The sequence below is a fragment of the Etheostoma cragini genome, chromosome 12 (genome assembly GCF_013103735.1).
Source record: "Etheostoma cragini isolate CJK2018 chromosome 12, CSU_Ecrag_1.0, whole genome shotgun sequence".
In the NCBI taxonomy this organism is placed as follows: Eukaryota; Metazoa; Chordata; class Actinopteri; order Perciformes; family Percidae; genus Etheostoma; species Etheostoma cragini.
This window is the reverse complement of record NC_048418.1, coordinates 17,699,550-17,717,384: the sequence shown is the minus strand read 5'-3', so window position 1 is coordinate 17,717,384 and position 17,835 is coordinate 17,699,550. Positions and strand designations below refer to the sequence as shown.

The following is a 17,835-nucleotide window of genomic DNA, read 5'->3' as shown; positions in this document are numbered from 1 at the left end:
ACACTGAGAATTTATCCCCACTTTTCATCACGCATGTGTATAATACATTTGAACTGGTATGGAAATGACACACATGGCATTAGATTTGCCACCATCTGTTTAGTTTTTTTCTTCTGAGGGTTGGTGCTTAATCAGGCACAAAAACACATCAGCAGTGACACTTTGGACAGCAGTTGCTGGCTGAGGAAAAGTCTGTTTAGAGCCTATAAAAAGCCCCGTCAGATCCAAAATACAGAGTGTCAAGGGAGGACCACCAGTGTGGCAATCTCATCTCCACAGCCTAGTGTGGCGCAAAGCAATCACTCTGACTCACCTTCGGTTTCTAACTCACACGGCGGTACATTTTCTTGATAAAAAACACGTACACGGCAAAATGAAGGTACATTAAGGCAGAGGTAGACAACATAGCATGCAACCTCTCTGTCACCTGAATCATCCCGTCGCAACTAGCAATCTTGTCCTTGTTAATTAACTAATTTGTGATTACGCCGTGCTCATCTATTTGTGTGGGGACATGCTACATAAACATCAATAGGATTAGGTTTCATTGATATTCATGAGCTAATGGGAGGTTGTCTAAGTGTTATTTACACGACACTAAGCTGTCTGGCAGATAAGGTTTCTCAGGGCTATGGCAATCGGATTCAATTTCATGACCTGTGCAATGCCAGAAGGGAGCAATGCTGCTATTATTGGATAACTGAGTTTCCAACTGCAAACATAATTTAAAAACATGACTGTTGTTCTCTCTGATAAAATATGCTGAATGTGACAAACACTATTCTAAGGTGGAGCTGTCGATATTGATCCGTTAACAGCAGCCCAAATGAGTTGATGCGAAATAAATAACTAAACAGGAAAGAAAAACATCTATAAATCGCTATCGATTTTTTGCCTGTTATTTTGAGAACGGAACACGGGTGAACCAAGTCTCGCCAAAGTCTTAGTTCGAGATGACAAAGACTGAGGGAATACAACGTGCATGAGCAACTTTGCTATAACTATCGATCAGCTTTAGGAGGACAAACAAGGACCCAAACAAAAAAGCTGGAGTCTCCAATCTCTGGGTATCATTATGTCCAAGGCCCTGGGAAAAGCCTACAGGTCAATACTGGAGCAGCATAGGCGGCGTGGGGTAGGGCTGGAGACTTAATAAAGCAGACGTATTGTGTGTGAGCAGACGGGTCGATGTGACTCCCCCCAGACGCAATGCATTTTCACAGCGGGACAGGTTGCTGCTCTGTGCAGAGTGGTTCTGGAGCAGAGGTCAACCTATTCACTTCATCAGCAGTAAAAAAGAAACAACAAAGAACAGCGGGAGAGATGGAGTGAACGCAGTGAAAAAAAAACAAATTATCAACCCAGGGGGCTTTGCTCATGGATATCAGGGATGGCTTAGATTTCTGGGGGGCTTTACCTGCAGTTTGTTATGCGTGTGCAGATGAGTACAGTATACTATATATGCTGTCAGACAGAAACATGTAAATGCATGCATTTTCACACACCCACTTATCTTACCTTCTCGTAGTAGCGCAGCTCATAGTCCAGGATGATGCCATTGGGCTGTTCTGGTTGTGGCCATGACAGTGTGAAGCTATTCATGGTGGAGCTGATCTGGTGCATGATGGGAACTATGGAGGGAGCTGTAGGAGACAGAACGAGTAACACAAAGTCAAAACCTTTCTAGAATAACTTATTCAGCCCAAAAAGATGGTAAAAAAAAAAAAAAATCTATTGCTCAGTTGTGTTCCCTCATGTGTGCTGTTCACCAGGAAATTTACTTGAACATTAAACATGTGGAACTGCGGCCCTATGTAGTCATATTGATTGTTTACTTTAGATTCAAAATTGGTATATGAAGCCAGCTTTGGGACATTTGGGCTATTATCCAATATCCATGTAAGTTTTATGACTTTCAGAAAAGATGGTGTATATTTAAAAAACTAAAACTGCACAATTGTTACGCATATCATCCCATGTGTGAACCTAGAAGACCTAATCATCTGCCATCAGTACTCAGCCCAGAGTTCAAGTTTAAAGAACTGCCACTCTCATCAGTACCCAGCTAGCAAGCTGAGTCAGGCCGATCAGAGCTTCACTCAGCCATATTCTGGCACCGCAGGACCAAATATGTGCCGGCTTTGGCCAAAATAAGGCTGCCAGATTTGGCAAAAAATTGAGGGTGTGGACATGGGCTGATTGTCAGCTCTAGTTAGCAGGACTCCAGCTACCTTAGCGCCAAAATGATCAGTCACCCAGAGTCTGGCCTGAGTCCAGTAACCAATCGTGTTGGATTTAGCCCGCTGTTGGGCTGTGTAATTTGGGCTACTTGGTCAGAATGGAAGAGCACTAATCCACAGGATGCACTGGGTGCAGTAATTAAGTTCCAAAGCAATGAAAACAAGTGATTTGTTATTTATACACTGTCTGAACATAAGCAATTCACTTATGTTCTGCAATTTTTATAGTAAGTAATCTAAATAGCTTAACTGGGCTTTTGTGTTTCAGTAATATCATGATTGTACACAAAAAAGCATGATGTATGCTTACAAGATGCGTTTACTTTATGCATCATGCATCTAACGTTACGGTGTAATGCACAGTACAACAGAATTGTATTCATCAGAATAGCACATAGAAGGTCATATTAATAGATGTTTCTGATTCAAGAGCCATTCAGTTAGACATTAGTTCAGGAATTCATATTAAAATGAAATGGGCAAACTAACATTAAGAGGTTTGTCTGATCTAGGTTAACTTGACAAAAATTACACAAAACTGATTTTGAGTTTTACAGCAGGCAGCAATTGCTGATTTCAGTGCAAATTATGTCATGATGAGACATGTAAAATTAGTACACATTGGCAGGAAAGAAATTAAGCTTGCATCCAATAAAACTGCCACTTTGGAGGCATAAGCAGAGTGCACTAGATCTTCAAGAAAACATGTACCCTAAGTTTTAATATACTCTATTTAAAACTATTCTCACAAAAATAAAATGCTCTTATCCCTGTTCCTCGCCGCTCTTCACATGCCGATCAGAGGATGTGTTATTGGACATGACAAAGACATAATGCTGGATCATAAAACTGTCTGTACATCCAGTATATGCATGTGTGTGTGCATGTATTGATTCTGAGTGTGACTGACGGTCTTTACTGTCGGCATTATAAAGGCCAAAATCACCAAGCCCTGTTGTGACACTGTTTTGGTCACACTTTACTTGAAGGTATCTACATAAGAGTGTCATGACGGTGTCATGACAGTCATCACACATGAACCCTCACCCTAACTTTTTATGACAAAATCAAATGACACTTACTAAAAAGAAGCGTTGTGTCATGAACGTTTATGACTTGGTTATAATGTTCAGCTCGCGACAGTGTCATCTCACTCTTATGTAGAGACCTTATGTAGTGTAACCCTTGTTTCTTATGGCGTTTTTCTATCAATGGTACCTGCTATTGGTGTGAACGCGACGCACACACACACAGAACGTCGAAGGTGTGTTGTTTTTGATTCTCGGCATGTTGCCACAGCCAGAAGGCAAATTAGTTTCTAATGAACCTGGAGGCAGCACAAAAAAAAAAAAAAAGCTGGATAAACTATTTACTGGTCTACATGACCCCCCCACCCCTGTCTGTCGCTAGAAACGTTGACGCAGTGAATTGTTGAGATTCTCTCCAACCAATCAGTAGTCTGCAGATTTTAACGTCACCTGTTGGTATCGCCTCAGCTTGCTTGGAACCTTGGCTGAGGTAGTACTACAAAAAGTACCTGTTAGCAGGTACCAGGGACTTTTTTTCATAATGAAAAACTAAAACGGCGAGTTGAGTCAAAGCGAGTTGAGTACATATTATGCAGTGGAAAAAAGGCCATTACTCACGTCTAACAAGACCTGTGTCTAAAGCAGTGCAGCGTGTAATCAGCTAGGTATTTTTTGGGGGGTATTGGTCTGAAATAAAAATGAATGTAACTGACATTGAACCTAATTTACCATCAGAACAGATATCACATGCCATTTCAGTCCATCTACCTGTCTGTTTTGCAATGATACATTGGAAGATTTCTTTACTGTTGACATTTAACAAATCTGCGGATGTCTTGTCACTACTGACAGTAGCGTCAAGCTAGTTGTGCAGCAAAGATTTTCTCATCTCTGTGGAAAACGTAAATTTCCCTGGTGCTGATATTCACTTTTACTGCTATCTATTTGTTATGATAATATGTGTAGCAAAGTGACAAGTTCTTAAATGTCACAGACAGTGCTGGCTGGGCCAATAGCAGGTACGGGAAAATCTAAAAAATCTGCACACTTCAACTGAATAAAAACTTCCCAGTGATCATGTGAATCCCTGTTAATCGAGTTAAGTTTCTGGATGTATTTTGTTTTTTTTAAACTTTCAAATGCCCCCCCCCCTTCTTTTTATTCTAAACAAACCACTTTTGCTGCTGGAGATAAAAAAAAACCTTCTTACTATAATTTATGGGGTCCTACATGAACACACTATTTTCAGTTTTACTAATTGCACTACAATAGATGCCAGTGTTTGTTTGTCTCAGGGCTCTTCTCATCGGTCTGAGTCTCAAACTATAGGATGTTTTTGTTCTAATTTGAATGTGACTTCTGCCGTTTTCTGCGGCTAAAAGGTATAATCCTTAATTTGTTAAAGGTCCCATAACATGGTGCTCTTTGGATGCTTTTATGTAGACCTTAGTGGTCCCATAAGACCATGACTGAAGTCCCTTTCCCAAATTTTAGCCTTGGTGCAGAATTAAAGCCACTAGAGCCAGCACCACAAGGAGCTACTTTCCTTAGTTTGTGCCATTTCTAAGTCTGTAGCTTGTGAGGTGGAGAGGGGGGCAAGGTGGATAGCGGGGGTGTGGCCTTGACCAACTGCCACTTTGCTTGTGTGAAAGCCATGATGTCTCTCTCTCATGGGTGGGCCAAAGTCTCTGGGCGGCCAAAGCAGAGAAAGGGGAGGTAAACTCGCCCCTTATGACCTCATAAGGGGGAAGATTCCAGATCGGCCCATCTGAGCTTTCATTTTCCCAAAGGCAGAGCAGGATACCCAGGGCTCGGTTTACACCTATCACCATTTCTAGCTACTGGGGGACCATAGGCAGGCTGGGGGAATGCATATTAACATTAAAAAAACTCATAAAGTGAGATTTTTCATGCCATGGGACCTTTAATAAAATGTCACAAAATAAATAAATAAAAAATAGAAATTGCTTAGCTTTTATGTACAAATTAAATGTCTTTAATGCCAGTTAAATATCCCCCTATAACTACTGTATGATGATCACAAACTTCTCCAAGGTGCTAAGATAAACTGAACAAAATTACTAGATTCAAAGAATCCAACCAAACTAACTCATCAAACAAATTTGTGAAGACACAAGTAAGTAAGTATATCTTAGCTTCAAAGCCTTGGTGGTTGTATACAGCGCTGGAAAGGAATCTCCACCCCCATGTCTGCAGGCATTAGCACAGCCCCACACAAGCCAAAGCTTTACATATTGTGCCTATCAGCCTCTTGGCTCTGGATCTACTCGCTGCTGAGGCCTAGTCATTGCTCGACCGGGCATCCCTCTCACCATCTTCCTGAATAACTGAGCAAATGGCACCCTCTCTCAACTAAATGATCCCTTTTATCAGACTCCTTAATGGTTATTTTATTTCTCTACCTTCCTCTATGTACTTCAACCTTCCTTAACTGCTTGATGGCCACAGGAGTTCTATAAGGAGAAAAGTCCCTGCCATTTTTCGTCGATGTGGGTGGCTTGTAAATTGAGTTTTGTAGGAAAGACGGCTTGTTCTTGTCTACTGTTTTGATTAGCGTAAGTATTTCTTGATCTGAGTGTCAGATAATGACCTACAATGTAACTGTAAATAAATGAATGAGCTGTGTTTATCCTGTCAGTGCAACTGGATTCTGTTACGTCTGCCTCCCTTGGCTCTCACCTCCTGCCTTCCCTCCTTCCCTCTTCCTCTCGCTCTTTCTCTCTCTCTCATACCCTAGACAGAGTGTGAGGGCTAAGATCCACCTCGTTGCACTTCAGCCTCTTTGCCTCTCAGGCTGGTTCACGCTCCACTGGCCAGGGCTAGGGCTGCCTGGGCCGCATTATCAATTACCGGCCACAGGCACACACTGTTCCTGACAGACCCAGGGGAGGGGCACTCCACACACAAATTCCTGCAGTGGAAAAAAGCGGCTGAGGAGGAGAGGTATTTTCACAGCCCCAAGTCCTAGTCCCTATTCAATTCATGCATTCAGGCGCACAGAGAGAAAAACATCAAGTTTTACCATGTGTCATTTTTAATTCAAGGTTATAAGTGCTAAGCGTCTAGTGTCCTTTTTCTAGTAGTTTTTCAGCGATTCAAACAGGTCTGGTGTTCTTTGACGGCTTCTAACACCATTTGGAGTAACAACTGAACCAATCGGAGCTTTGTAGGTGGGATTGAGGATTGAGAAATCTGCTCTGTGCCAGACCAACTCCTACATCTCATGCAACATTCTGTTTTAATAATAATAATAATAATAATACTTTATGCTTAAGGGGTAATTACAATGTTTTCACTCTGTTGTTATTACACACAGGCCTGCACTACACACACATGCTCAGTACCTATAAATGCATTAATGGAGAGATGTCAGAGTGGGGGGGATGCCCATGGAAAGGCGCCCCGAGCAGTAGGGGTTAGGTGCCTTGCTCAAGAGCAAATTGGCAGTGCCCAGGAAGTGAACTGGCACATCACCAGCTACCAGTCCACCAAAATGCTTTTGGTCCGTATAGGGACTTGGACCAGCAACCCTCCGGTTTCCAACCAAACTCCCCACTGACAGAGCTACTGCCAACCCACACTTCTTTAAACCAACAACTTAGTTTTGCATAACTGTCATACAGCAGGCCTATTTAATCAACATGTTCTCCTTGTGAGTGCTACTAAAGTTCCAATGTCAACTGAAAATGACGACGGCAGGCACGATATGTTCGTTACTACTTTGACTCAGTTGAGGCAAAGATAACCTTCACGAAAACATGAACCTGGCTTGTCAAACTTAAACAAAACGGCAACTGGGTTTGGTTATTATGCTGCAAGTGTCGGTTCTGAATATGTAGTTGTAAAATTCTATGAAAAATCTTACTACACTCCCTAAAGGATGTGTCCCCCTGGACAGAAAGTGACCGTGTTTGCAAGTGGAAAAGTAGAGAGAGAGAGAGAGAGAAATACAGAGCGTGTGGACATGTATGTGTGTCTGTGTGTCCTAGTAGCATATGTGTGAAGAGCCTGTCAGAGACAATGTGTTGTGCCTGTATGAGGGTAAGGTTCAGCCCAATGAAGCACCGCTGTCCCCTGCAACTGCGTCCCCCACTGTCACCCTGGGACGATGATGCTGACAGTGATTGGTGACTGTGTCCTGCACTCCTCTCTCCTCCCTCCATCCCTACCATCCCTTGGTCCTGTGCTCCACTTTTGTCTGGCCCCACTTGCAGCCCCTGGCTTTTAATGCAGAGCTTGGCTCACCATTAATCAAAGTCAAAGCCTCCCAGTGTCTGGCTGAGACAGGGAGAAAGAGAGAGAAAAGGAGAGGGAGAGAGGTGAGAGAGGGTTTGAAAGAAAGCGACGAAAGAATGAAAAGCCTCTTTACCTTTGTACCATTAATCTACTTTGGAATACAGATGAGTGTGGAGCATCATTTTACATGTCTGCCACAGACCTGAGCCTCCGTTTCCGTTATTGTTACTTCTGTGTGCAGATAACCATAATTCATGTGGTATGGTGAGGGGTACGCATATCAAATGTGCTGTTCTACATTTTAAAAGAGCCCTCCAGTGATTTAGTATCACAAATCCACAGAGTTGGGAGACCCATGAGAGACAAACAATAAAGAATGGTCGAACATCTTTGTAGTGATGTCCATACTTGGTCCCTTATATGATAAAGCTCCAAAAAGAAGACATTATACAACTGTTTTCACTGGCTGAGAAGTACTCCCCATTACTAAAAAACTGAACATGATGTGTAAATTGGTGAAGTGCCCTTTTAAAGTAAAAATTCTTCCATCCCAAAAAGAGCATAAATGTTTAATGTCTCTATTTCTGTCTCTATCTCTTTTCTCTCTCTCTCTCTCTCTCTCTCTCTCTCTCTCTCTCTCTCCTGTGTCCTCTCTCTCTCTCTGTGAGAGTCCCGGGAAAGACTAACTGCAGCAGTCATCTGCGTTCCTCACGCAGAGCAGCTTTCATATTGGATTCCCAGCTGGAAGTTCCTGCTCTGTCTCAGTTACTCTCAGTGAAATGATTGGACAGAAACTTTGCACTTTAATTGGTCAGCTGATTGTGTACCAAATTCCCATTCATCTCAGTGTACAGAAAAAAAAAAGTAGTGCACAAAATACATACGCCCACATTCAAAACCACACACTGTGTACGAGCCGAGTTGGTCTTTCTCTTTACTGCACTTGAGGTTTGTGCTTTAAGATGCTGGCACACACCATGCAGCCTCCTAATAGGAGCTCAGTGTCTCAGACGCAGAGAGCAGCCAATAGTCATGTGCTGTGCCTCTGTCCAAGGCATAGGTTTAACTACCACCCTCCCTATTAGTAGAGGCTCACATGGCCAAGCCAGCCATGACTACATAGTAATGGGCCTCTCTTAAACATCATAAAGAGGGATCAGTTAAGCACCATGGAGTTCTGTAAAGAAACCGTGGTTGGAATTATTTTAAATAACACATTATACGTGAAGGATTCTGAACTGAACTCTATGTTGTAAAAGAAAACACTGTTAACTGTATGAACATGCTTTCACATAGACATCCAACACACACACTCAAACACAGACACACACTTCCTAGAGTCCCTTAATACAATTCATGAAGACATCAGAATTGACGAGAAAGCTCAGTAGCATTCTAGCCTGCACTTTTATTTTCGCCTGCAGCCAATAGCTCTCTTTCTTGGTCCATGGACAGGATCCAACATTTATGAGAACAGGCATCAAATGAAAAAAAAAGTGGCACCCGGAGAGAGCACGAAGAACCGTCTAAGATGAGGAAACTCTTGGACACCCTAGGTCTGTTGCATAGAAGGCTGAGTGATAGGGTAGAAACAAGGAGAAAGTCAACCCCCACCCAAAAATGGAAAAGACTTTGTAGGCTGTAAACTGTAAAGACATAATGAGTAGTGTCTTGAATACCCTCCACGGACATGTTTGCCTAACATCTCATCTGATTTTAGAACCCCACAGAGGGCAGACCTCTTTAATTCATCTGGTTGTTTTGATTACAGTCCAATGCAATGGATCTTAGAATGTTGAATGCAACCCACCCAGTTTGACGTGCCCATTGAAGGCAAAGGATAGCGATGTTTGCATTTCTGTGGGAATGGCTCTCTAAACAGAGCAGCTAAGTCGATGAGGATTGTTTGTAGATATACTTGGCATTCTGAGGTCTGAGGGACTGTTGGCACATAATCTAGGTCAAGAATGCGGTGCCAGTAAGATCAAGCATCATTTGAAAATGATAGCATTTCAGTAACCCACCCCTGCACAACCACTAAGAGTAGAACTGAGTTGTAAAATGTGTAGAATTATGAAAAAATACCACCCTGTTCAGAAGAAGTGGTGGATATAGGTAAGGTGTCCAGGATTACATCAGAAAATATGGCTGCCATGTGATTTTACTTTTATCATCCTTAGACTTGTGGTCATTTAGCAATGTAAAACATTCACTAGTACCAGAGGGAATATCTTACCCTTAAATATAAGACACAGTATTTCACAAAGTGACATGAAATGGCTACTTTTCAACAGCTAACATAGATAAAGATGACTTAATTCAGGCCAGGCGTGAATGATAGCCTAAGAGGGGGGCAGTATATAACCTTTGTATGTCTGTATCTATATGTGTGTTTTGTGTGTCTTCTGGAAGAGCACAGGCTGTGAATGAACTCCTAAATCACACTATTGATCAGCCTTTCCTCCCAGACACACGCTGGGATCGAGGGCAGTTAAATGGCCTCTTTGGTGATTCACACTAAATCTCTCCAACTCCCTCGTCGCCTCCATTGCTTCCTCCTCTCCTCCTCCTGGTCCCCTTTCCTCCTCTCCTCATGGCCACTTTGCACCTAAACTCCTTTAACTACTGCTGCATCGCTGTTTTCAAGGTGGTCTCTGGGTTTTCCTTAATCTTGCAACAGTCTACACTAAAGCCATGAAGAGTTGAAAAGGCAAAGACTCCGTTGAGACATCCAAAACGGTTTCATTCCTGGGTAATCAGAATAAAAGGACCTATTCAGCAATCTGTTCTCTCATAGCTTGACATGTGTATAGTACCAGTAGGGTAATAATATACCATTACACTTGTCAACAAGCTACATTTTATGGGAAGGCTCTATTTATCGCCCCAATCGCATACCTGACTTAAAGACTTATATTGGTATGAAATACTTTTATTCTTTCAAACTGACAGAGCTGTGAGACTTCAAACTAAAAAAACACTGAACGTTAGGCTGTAGGACGTTGTAGGATTTGGTGTGCTATTGGCACATTCTGTCTATAAGCCAGTCACTATAAGGGCTTTAAATACAGACAATAACACGCTCCTTTAAATAATGGTGTACTGCATGTGATTGATAGGCTCAATTTTTTGTGACACGTTCACTGTGACATCCCCAATCACTGCACCACGTTGCACATAAAATGAGTGCAATTTAGTTTCCCATTAAGGCAGGAGGCCCATCCATGCATGGTGTCTGCAAAAAGGATGGCTGAAACAAACAAGAGGATGTGTTGATTCATTATTGTTTGCTAAGCAATCATATTACTCATCTTGGACCTTTTTTACAGCTGTGCTGAGCACAACAGCACATAACAAAAATGGCTCAACTTGACAGGTGGAGCCAAGAGGCATTTAGAGGAGACTGTGAAGTGCACCCTTTACCTTAAACCGTGCCACATTCTTCTGGCAATAGAAAATGATCATGAAATGACTTTTTTTTTTCAAAGATTATAAATGTGCAGGCTTTTATGCACACTTCCATGGCATGGCTTCATTAATAAAACAGTGTCTAAATCACTAGCTTTCCAGAGTCACATATTTCTAATAAGTGATTCCAATTTAAAACAGAATTTCAATAAAATATCCAATGGACACATTTCAACTTTCATATCCTGGATATGTGTGCACCTGTCAGTTCCCAGATGCGCATAAACATGAACATGTCACATAAACAAAGACATCTGTCTATTCTACTGGCAGTCCTGGCTCTGGCTTACAGAGGACACCATGTGAAATTAGAGTTGTGCATTGTTCGTCTGTTCTGCTTTTGTCTCACAGTTAGGTACTAATGTTGTTATTCTGATTGGCATCGATTGTGTGTAGTGTATGTATGTATGCATTTACTGTATATATATATATATATGTGTGTAGGGATTGTACATTTAATTTAGCAAATTGTGTATAGTAAGATAGAAGTGTACGAGAGTACTAAGGGTCAAGAATGGAAATTAAGTCCATATGTATGAACTACTGAGCTGTGGAGAAAGGGTTGGATCAAATAAGTATATACTTCTTCCTACTCCTTTTCAGATGTGTATATGCTGGTTAATATGTCTGTTTTTATTGTATTTTTCACTGCTTATGTGTTCATTTGGATTAAAGCTGTTTTTCGGTCACATTACTTTGCATTTGCAACAATTACAAATTATTGGGTAAGATTGGCTTGATGATGACTGGTATTTCATTAAGAATGTCCATGATCGTGCAGGCTCAGAATACAAACCTCTTTTATTGCTACATCATTTACATGGAATTTCATTTTGTTACGCCACCTCTTCCAACCTTGCATCACGTGAGCGCGCAGTGCACAAAGATAACAAACACACAGACAAAAAGGATTTCAAGGTTTCCGACAACTGTTGGATTTCTTAATGCAGTATTCATGAACCCCAAAACACAGAGTCCTACATTTAAAAAAGTGCCTATTTTAAAGTGCATTATCAAAAATAATAGCTTCGTGATACTTCTGCCACTTTCGTGCCCTGCCAATGAAACCCCTCAACATTCGAATCAAGGAACAGTGCAATTACCTGGCTACAAAGGGCCACAATAGGACTGGACATAGGCATGGCAGAATACATGCAGACACCTCATTACTGCAGCAGACTGTAACAATAGGCCTGGGCATTGCTTCATCTACATCCATCTTTCAAGTGTGCTATTAGCCTGTCAAATGGGGACAGTCAGCACCATTAGGCCACCCTGATAATCAGACCTATTTACTCCCTCATTTTCCTCTCCTTTACTGTCACAGTCTCGCAGTCTGATCCCTTACTCCATACCGCCCAGTACTCCCTCCCCCTCCTCCCCTGACTCATTCTCAGACAAAGACAAGTTCAGTCGGTCATTACATTCTTCTGAGACTCATGGTAATCAAATACGGTATGCCCTCCACCAACTGGGCCCAATTTAATTTCAAAATGTACTCCTGTACAAAATGGACCTGGATAAAGCAATTTGCTTTCCACTGGTCTCTGAGATGAAATGTGAAGTAAGTTCTTTCCATAATTAAAGTGGAAATGTGCATCAATAATTTCGAATTTGTTTGACATTAGGTTTTTCTTCATTGCATCAGATCTCTGTACGTAGAAAACATAACACAGAAAACCATAGTGCATGGCCAACAAGAGACTCCAGGCCCCCAAGCTGACAAACTTGTAACTCTTTCCTTATGGGAGCATTGTCAGTGTGAACTCCACCAACAATCTCTCGCCTTTCACCCCACTGTAACTCTACTTCATGTCAGTTATTAGGTCCCACAAGCTCAAACTGTGATTTCCACGGCCCGCCTTATCCACAGAAACAAAGAAAATTGAAGAGAGGCTTATTTTCATGTTTCACTTGAGTCAATACTTGTCCCTCGATAGGTGTTACTGTCATAAGTCAAAGATCCACAAGAGTATGGAAAAGGCTGAAGCAAAAAGGACCAGCAGAGACAATATCCTCGACCTGTCAATTCCATTGGCTGGGCTCAGGTCCCATCCCAGGCACACACACAAATAATGTTCAGAGAGACAGACAGGAAGAAAGAGAGAGAGAGATGAGAGGATGAAGGTCATCTTCACTGGCTGGCCTCAGATCCATCACAGGCAAAGGCAGAGAATACATGCACATCCACATAGACACAGACATAGGGAGACAGACAAGAGAGAGAGGACAGAGAGAGAGCGAGAGAGCAGGAGAGTAGAATAGTTGAGTGTAGCCTGAAAACAGCTGCTGTCCTTGTATCTATCTCGGGTCAGTCTCCTTAAGTCTGACGATAAAGTATTAAACATTTAACAAAGTTTACCTGGAGGGCAAAATTACTCACTTCCCGTACTCAAGTATAAGTACAGATACTTGTGTTAAAAAATACTCCGCTAAAAGTAGAAGTACTTATTTAACTTCTTTACTCAAGTAAAAGTAACAAAGTACAGGCTTGGAAATGTACTTAAAGTATAAAAGTAAAAGTAGCCTTGTGAAGGACAACCATTTTTTATGCAAAGCTACCCGGACCATATACACGTTACTAGAGAGCACGCTGAGAAACTACAATGGACATGAAAAAAGCTCTACACATGCCGTTGGCTACATTCTAAATGGATGTCTGCCAATAGGCCTAAAATACACATACATGATTATTGTGACAGAGACTGGGACTCCAGGTTAATATGATTCTGATTGAGTAGCAAGGTATGAATTCAGTTGTGATTCTGTGAGAATTCACAGCTCCAGTTTCTCTTTCTTAATCTTCCCCTTAACATTTGAAGGAATGTATATGTATGTGTGTGTGCTCAAATGTGGCTATTAGAAAGAAAATAAAGGATAAAATATGAATTACTAAACTGTTTCTATTTTTTTCTGTGTGGCGTGCCACCAGCCCGCGGTGTGAGGCGTGTGGCCGGGCTCTTCTCCAACATGCACTCAAGTCAAGTCACAATCACTCCTGATAGACGACCTTCCGTACAAAACTAAAGTAACGGGACAATTTTTCAAGCCAATATTCGTGTTAAAACGTAAGGAGTAAAAAGTAAAAAGACGCCACAGAAAAAAATAGTAAAGAAAAATATCTGAAAAATCTACTTGAGTACAGTAACTAAGTATTTTTACTTCATTACTTCTCATTGTTGGCTGTTAACGGTGAAACGAGCTAAGCTAAGAACACTGCAACAAAGAAATCCTGGCTTTGCGGATCGCTCCTGATGCTCAGAGTAACATAAATTTGTGAAAAAAGGAAAGCAGAATTAAGCAAGATTAGTTATCTTGTTGTTTTTGTTGGGAGGACTGTGTCAGTGTATAAATCTGAAGATTTACAGACAGGTTTCAACTGGCATGCAGCCTTCAGTGAAGAGAAAAGAACGGACTTGCTGTGCAGCATTGTTCTCCAAACAAAGTCTCATTAAACAAAGACCAAAGAAAAACAACAAAGAGATGCATCGTCTGTGAAGCAACCAGCCTGCAACCTCCAGATGTGAACCTAAAAATAAAAAAAGAGGTTTCATAAATGACTTGTGTGTTGTTTTTGAGGGACTATTACCTTTAGCTATGTTAAAAAGCAAGAATGTTTGGAGTGCCCAGAGAGAAATGCAGAGCAGGGTTGTGTCTATCAACTGATTTGAAGTGTAGATAAACTACAAAGGAAAGAGGGATGGTGCAGTGAATTGCACTTGGCTTGCCATAACATGTAACATGCTGTGTTGTGGGTCTGGGCATGAAGTCATCCATGGTGTTTTCAAAAGGGAAAGCCACTTCTTTGATTCAGGGAAGGACGGCCTAATAGGAGAGCATGCATGTATAACTTTCACCGGAGCAGCTGGCCTCACCCTTCAAGGCTTAAAGTCATTACCCACGGAGGAGCGATAGGAAATCTTAGCAGCCCTAAAGTGAGCTATGCCATGAAGTGAGACTCTGAACTGCACATTGTGCAAGATGATGGTGTTTTGAGGTGCAATGATTCACATTTATGTAATAATAGTTGAATTTGCCATTTCAGAAATGTGAAGTGAAAAAGAAATGCCAGGGCAGGTTTTTGCTAACATAGGAGACTGATTTAAAGAAAAATAACACTACTATCTAGTGTTAATTGTGTCACCTATTTTTAATTAGTCTTAGTATTGTGCCAAATGTCCTTGCTATTTTTTGACATATTTAGAAATTCACATACAGTACGTTTTTTTTGTTGGTCAAGTTTTAGTCAAAAAAGGAAAACATTTTTTCCAAAATTGAACAGAAGTGAGATGTCTCACTCTGTAGCGAAAACAGAGAGCTCAACACACAGGGTGAAAAGAGGAGCGGTTGCAATGCACAGAACAACAAAAATGTGGTGTTTTTTGAAAATGAGAACACATAAACCTATTCTGGTACAACCTCTTAATACAATTATGAACCAGGAAATGAGCATGATATGACCACTTTAAGTACAGCACTAATGGAAATGTACTTAGTTACATTCCACCACAGGATAATGCCATTGCAGATGGTGACTAGACTGGTGGCTAGTTGTGTTTATCATCAATTCCCCGACTACATGTTCGGCGCACCTAGCCATAGCAGCCACTTACCAGCCTGGTTGGTGGTGATGTCTATTGAGACATGCTGGGCAGGATACGGGCTCTTATTGCTGACTCCATTGACGGCCTGGATCTCAAAGCTGTAGAGGGTGTGAGCCCATAGGTTGCTGATGAACACCCTGGTGTCAGTCAGACCCAGCTGCCGAGGGACGAAGTCCACGTTTTCGTCGCAGTGGGAGCAGGAGCGCCGGTCGGCCCGGCATTTCTTGCACACAATGTTGTAGACGACGTCACCGCGGCCGCCCGTCTCCCTGGGAGAATGCCACTCCAGGATCACAGAGGTTTCATTCACAATGGAGATCACATTCCTTGGGCTGGATGGGACACCTGTAGAAAAGACGTGAGCTAAATTAGGATCATTTATCTTTACATCTAGACCCATTTTGTATTGAAAAATGTTTATCTGTGGCAAGCTGGCATGATCCTTAAAAGCAAAAGAATGTATTGCTAGTTGAGAAAAACATTCACATAAATATGCCTGCTGTTAGGTCAAGTTATTCAATTTACAACCCTGTTATTAACTGTTCTGGTCCAAGAGCAACTTGTGTTTTTCTCCTTTTTCTTCATCTTCAGCAGAATTGGAATGCTAATTTATTCCATTCACACACAGAGTGATCATACAGCGAAACGTTTGTGTCTATCAAACAGTGGTTATTTAGCAAAATGCAGTGTTGCATGGAGTATTCTCATTCAAGTGGCTCTGGAGATTCACGCTTCCATTCACTCCCTCATAGCCCGCAGCTGGAGCAGAACCATAATGACGATATTCAGAAAAAAAGAATTAAGAAATAATAAAACAATTGTTTTGCCTGAGTGGTGGCTTAATATTAGGGTGCAGAAAAGTGGCTTGTTCAGCCTCCCGCAATTGAAGCACCATTCTATAACGGTTCAAATCTGCTCAAATGGCAGTGTAGAATTTTTGCTTAGCTGGGACTCTGTGTCCCTGCAGATGCTGAGAGGCAGCTCTTTCTTCTCAGATACCAGACACTGCCGATCAAGCAGAAGCTCGCCAAAGCCCTTAGTCAGTGCTGCATAGGTTAAGTTAGGTTGGAGCTGATCTGGTTCCATTTTATCCTCCATAAAGTCTGACCTTTATCATTAAAAGGGGAGTTTCACTGACCCCCTTTTAGATCCATGACTACTGCAAAACCAGAAAATCCACTCAATTCTAGCCACCCTTAGAATAATTACTCAGTTCTCTAACATACAGTACAGTACTGTACTATGTTTCCTCATCATTTTACCCCTGAGAAAACATATGAAAACAACACATATGGATTTTTAAGCATATTATGATAGAGCACTTGTCTGTGAGATTAGGACGGACACTGTTAATCATTGTTACTGCAAAGCCATGTGGGATAGCCCTGGGGTGCAGGGACAAAGTGACACAACACACAAGGGTGACAAACAAGGCGCTGCTACTGCTGGGACCTCAGCTCAGCGCCTCAACAACAAAGAGGGGACAGGAAGGGTGCAACCTCCAACGTGTGATTATTATGGGCTGCCTGAGAGGACAGCTAGCACTCCAGATACATAGTCAAATGGCACAAAATCTGCTACCAGATGTGTTGTATGTGGAGGGAAAATACAGACAAAAATGGTTGTGCGTTAGTAGGAACAGGCCATGTAAGGAAATTAGCAACACTTTAGGGTTTTCCCTTGAGGCCTGCACACTAGCCACTTCATATGCTACTCACATCGCTTGTATCCTCCGTATCATCCATTGCATACATGAACTCGCGCCAAAACTTGCATCGCTGGCAAAAGCAATGCACATCTGCTCATGTGGAAAAATGCATGTGACACAAACACACACGCCTGAACTATTGGTTTCTGTGTATTCGTGCCTGCATGTCTGTTTTAATGCATTTATACAACGGTGGATGAAAAAAAGTATTGAGGTGTGAACGAGGCGTCACACCCCTTTCGCCCAATTACAGCCGAGCTCCACATACGTAGGGATGGCACAAACAAATCAAACGTGGCAGCCACTTAACCAGTGATTTGCAGACTATTACTGCAGCCTTGGGCAGTTTTAATTTGCCATAGGACTTAATTTGTTGAGACTGCTGCATACAGGCTCTCAGCTGGCGTTCATTTAGCTATGCCAGACAGATTTGGTTGTAGTTATATAAATGATGTTAACAGGAGAAAAACATCATCTTCAAGCAGCCAATTCGGAGCTCTTTGCAAACGCTGTATCAAAGCACAGTAATG

The 17,835-nt window shown here is 41.8% G+C and overlaps 1 protein-coding gene across 3 annotated transcripts in view; it reads right to left on the bottom strand.

Moving 5' to 3' along the window:
- Positions 1-17,835, bottom strand: part of LOC117953612 (ephrin type-B receptor 1-B) — a 168,103-nt gene that overhangs the window by 43,557 nt on the left and 106,711 nt on the right. For all 3 annotated transcript variants that reach the window (XR_004658649.1, XM_034886790.1, XM_034886791.1), the window contains exons 5-6: positions 15,607-15,942; positions 1,519-1,643 (exon numbers count right to left, since the gene is read on the bottom strand). Coding sequence is in view for 2 of the 3 variants with exons in the window: in XM_034886790.1 (XP_034742681.1) it covers positions 1,519-1,643; positions 15,607-15,942 (461 nt within the window). In the remaining variant the exon portion in view is untranslated. The remainder of the gene's footprint in view (positions 1-1,518; positions 1,644-15,606; positions 15,943-17,835) is intronic.